General features: G+C 46.2%; 1 protein-coding gene across 1 annotated transcript in view; it reads left to right on the forward strand.

The window, feature by feature from the left end:
* The window catches only part of LOC106512725 (calcium-binding mitochondrial carrier protein Aralar1), a 22,627-nt gene that overhangs the window by 12,908 nt on the left and 6,470 nt on the right, over positions 1 to 3,249 (forward strand). Inside the window, exons 10-13 of the mRNA XM_014001281.1 lie at positions 546 to 627; positions 1,707 to 1,865; positions 2,786 to 2,838; positions 3,054 to 3,134. Coding sequence (XP_013856735.1) covers positions 546 to 627; positions 1,707 to 1,865; positions 2,786 to 2,838; positions 3,054 to 3,134 — 375 coding nt within the window. The remainder of the gene's footprint in view (positions 1 to 545; positions 628 to 1,706; positions 1,866 to 2,785; positions 2,839 to 3,053; positions 3,135 to 3,249) is intronic.

A 3,249-nucleotide genomic window follows, 5' to 3' on the forward strand; every position in this document is an offset into this window, starting at 1 on the left:
ACACACACACACACACACACACACACACAGACACACACACACACACACCAACATGGACACACTCCTAACAGAGCCTCCTTCTCACTGTGCATTGTTCATGTAGATTCTTATCTGCACATGGAACAGGGTTGCTGGGTTAATCTGTTCCCGTGTGCCACAGCCAAAACAAAGGTGCTCTGCTTACAACATCAAACACCAATTCAGAGATCAGGTCGATAAAAAGGGAGAGAATTTAAGTTTGCTGTTAATATAAAGGAGAAAAAGCTTTCAGTTTGCGGTCTCCCTTACAACACATGAAACTWAGCAAGAGGCTCACACAGCTATTCTCCAGAGCTAAGCTTTCTCTGACATTTAATCCAGGCTGCTGATGAATCAGACAGTATATGAAATGTCTGCATTCCTTCGCCTCATTGAGTTCTCCATAACATTTTTCTTTCCACAATGTATCTGGTGTAATAGCYAGACGATTCATGGTCAGAGCACTGATCCCCCCTCTGTGTTTTTCCCTCAGATTGACTGCTGGTGTCTCTTTTCCTCTCATACAGCACGCTCACGAGTCGTCTCGGCCCGTCTGGCTCCAGGCTGGGGAATCTGCCTACAGGTTTACTCTGGGCTCAATCGCTGGAGGTGAGTGACATGTCTGCGGCAGAGCCTCCGGCCCGCCCGAGGGGTAACCTTAGTCGAGCGACTGGTGCGCTCAGGCYCCGGGGCCGGCCATTGTGTTGTGGGGAGAGGGGGCTGTGATGTGAGGCTCTGGCATTGTGCTGCCGTGCCACCGGTGGCTCCAGGCTGTCGTTGGAGATGGAGCTTTGGAATGACACAAATCTTCCGGAACCCCACTCTCTGGAATCTCCCTTCCTAATTACACTGGAGGGAACTGATACAAGGAACCTCTGACATAACTGCCCCACAGATAACTGTGTGTGTGTGCGTGTGCTCAGGCGTCACTCAGCAGTGAATGATTARGACGGTCTGAGCGAGATGCATATCGTAAGACATACAGTGAAACCGGCACGTCTTTCTTGTGAGGAGTTTTTTTTTSTCACCCTTTGCGCTCCTTCACATCGCGGATAAGAGTCGTTACAGCAACATTTAATGTCAGACAAGACGCAGCATGTTYGCCGGAGAGCAGGGCGTTTTTAAAAACATCCTTAATGCGATCCCTCTCACAGTCTCCTGACTCAAAACAGGTGTTTTTAGTTCATACAAGAGCTCATTAAACACAATCACACAAACACTACTGCCGATTTATTATTAAGCACGTACGAACAAATGAGCTAACAAGGCAAGATGCCTCAAAATAGTAATGTAGGATATCAAACTGTCTCCAAAGGATGTTTTATTTTGAAAGGTTCTTTGTTTTTACATTGATTGTCCCATTTATTTCAAGTGGAAATGACTTTACTAGTTTCAGTTTGTCTTTTTTTTTTTCTTTGGGATATTCTACTAATGCCTTGGTTCTGATCTTTGGAAACAGGGTTCTGAGGTAAAGGTTATGAACAATTTATATTTTCCCTGCTGTAGATAGCTCCTTACATGACTGAAAACTTTAAGTCTGACTGGATGTGCATTTTAGATAAAAACTGAGCTCACCCACAACCACAGTTGTATGCAGTATAAWAAATAGCGTTGTAACTCAAGTTGCTTTTGTTCTGAAAACAAAGCAGAGCTTCAAATGCGTGACTGCCGTGTTTGTGTGTTTGCAGCCACCGGCGCCACGGCCGTGTACCCCATCGACCTGGTGAAGACTCGAATGCAGAACCAGCGCTCCACGGGCTCCTTCGTGGGAGAGCTGATGTACAAGAACAGCTTTGACTGTGCGAAGAAAGTGCTCCGCTACGAGGGGTTCTTCGGGTTTTACCGAGGTAATCCACAGATGTTTCTAGCGTGTGAACAGGGCCCGACATGCGTGTGGCGTGCAGAGCGGCCAGCGTGATGGGAAAGTATCAGGATTTGCCCGGGCTCTAATGTCGGGAGCATGGTTTTGCTAATTGATACCAGAAACCTTTGCCCTCCCCGTTGAGCGGAGAATAAAGCAACACTCAGGGGGTTTTATTATCTCAGTACCTGGGAGAGTTCCCTGAGGAGACTGACCAGCAGTATTCATAGCAGCACTGTCTGATCTGCCTCTGCCAGAGAGGTGATAATGGTGCCGAAGGCTTGTGATATATAACACTTCTACCCCCAGGCTCTTCTTATGAGGGAAGTCAAGACTGCCATCTACTGAACTGTGCAGAGCCTCGTTGCTCTGATCTGCTTCCCTCTGCACCCCCCCTTCCTTTCTCCTCTCTTGCACATGATAAGAGGGTGATTGACTCAGAGACAGACGCGCTCGGCTGTTTTCTGGCTGCATACCAGCAGCAGTCACTCAGCAGCTCCTTCAGAAGTTTATCTGGTTTGATGAAGGACAGACGGTGAAACGGTACGGCAGTTATCGCCACTGTAGCACCCAGCCTTGCAGTGACCACACAGCTCTCTCTGTTCCCCACCAACAGTGGGATCAAGTGCTGATCCCAAAATGCAGGAGCGGTGTCATACTCTTTTAAAGATTTTTCTTCCTCCTCAATGGGATCTTTGTGCCACACGTATCAGCCACCATCTGTAAATATTTATGGGTTTGTTTTACGCTCACAGGAACCCTGCAGCTTATATTGTTCTAGCTTTCCATGGATGTATTCATTCAGCGCAGATTTAAAAAAATATATATATAAAAGGTGCATTCACTTCAAGGCCGTCTTTGTCTCTGTTATGTATTCTGATGGTATCTATGAATAATATTTTGCAGGTCTGCTCCCGCAGCTCATCGGCGTCGCCCCGGAGAAAGCTATCAAACTCACGGCAAGTCATTCCGCCGCGTAGCTCAGTGTTTCAGAAAGTTGCTCTGAGTGATTCGCCGTGAATGAGAAACACGCACGGTGCAGGAAGAAGCTCCGCAATCAAGATGTGACTGCAGCTCAAGTTAACATTAATGCCTTTTGCTGCTAAGATTGTGGCTCGTTTGACTTCTTCTTTCTTAATGCCTTCCTTCATTCTGTTTTTCTTTTTTTTTCCAGGTGAATGATTTYGTCAGAGACAAGTTCACCACACAAGACGATACCATCCCTTTAATGGCGGAGATTCTCGCTGGTGGATGTGTAAGGATTATAATAGTCATGTTATGAATTCTGCCTAAAAACTTAATCTGAAAAGAAAAAGTATCCCTGATAATATATGTATTTATAATATATGTGTGTGTGTGTGTGTGTGTGT

Source organism: Austrofundulus limnaeus, unplaced genomic scaffold (assembly GCF_001266775.1).
Source record: "Austrofundulus limnaeus strain Quisiro unplaced genomic scaffold, Austrofundulus_limnaeus-1.0 Scaffold9, whole genome shotgun sequence".
Lineage (NCBI taxonomy): Eukaryota > Metazoa > Chordata > Actinopteri > Cyprinodontiformes > Rivulidae > Austrofundulus > Austrofundulus limnaeus.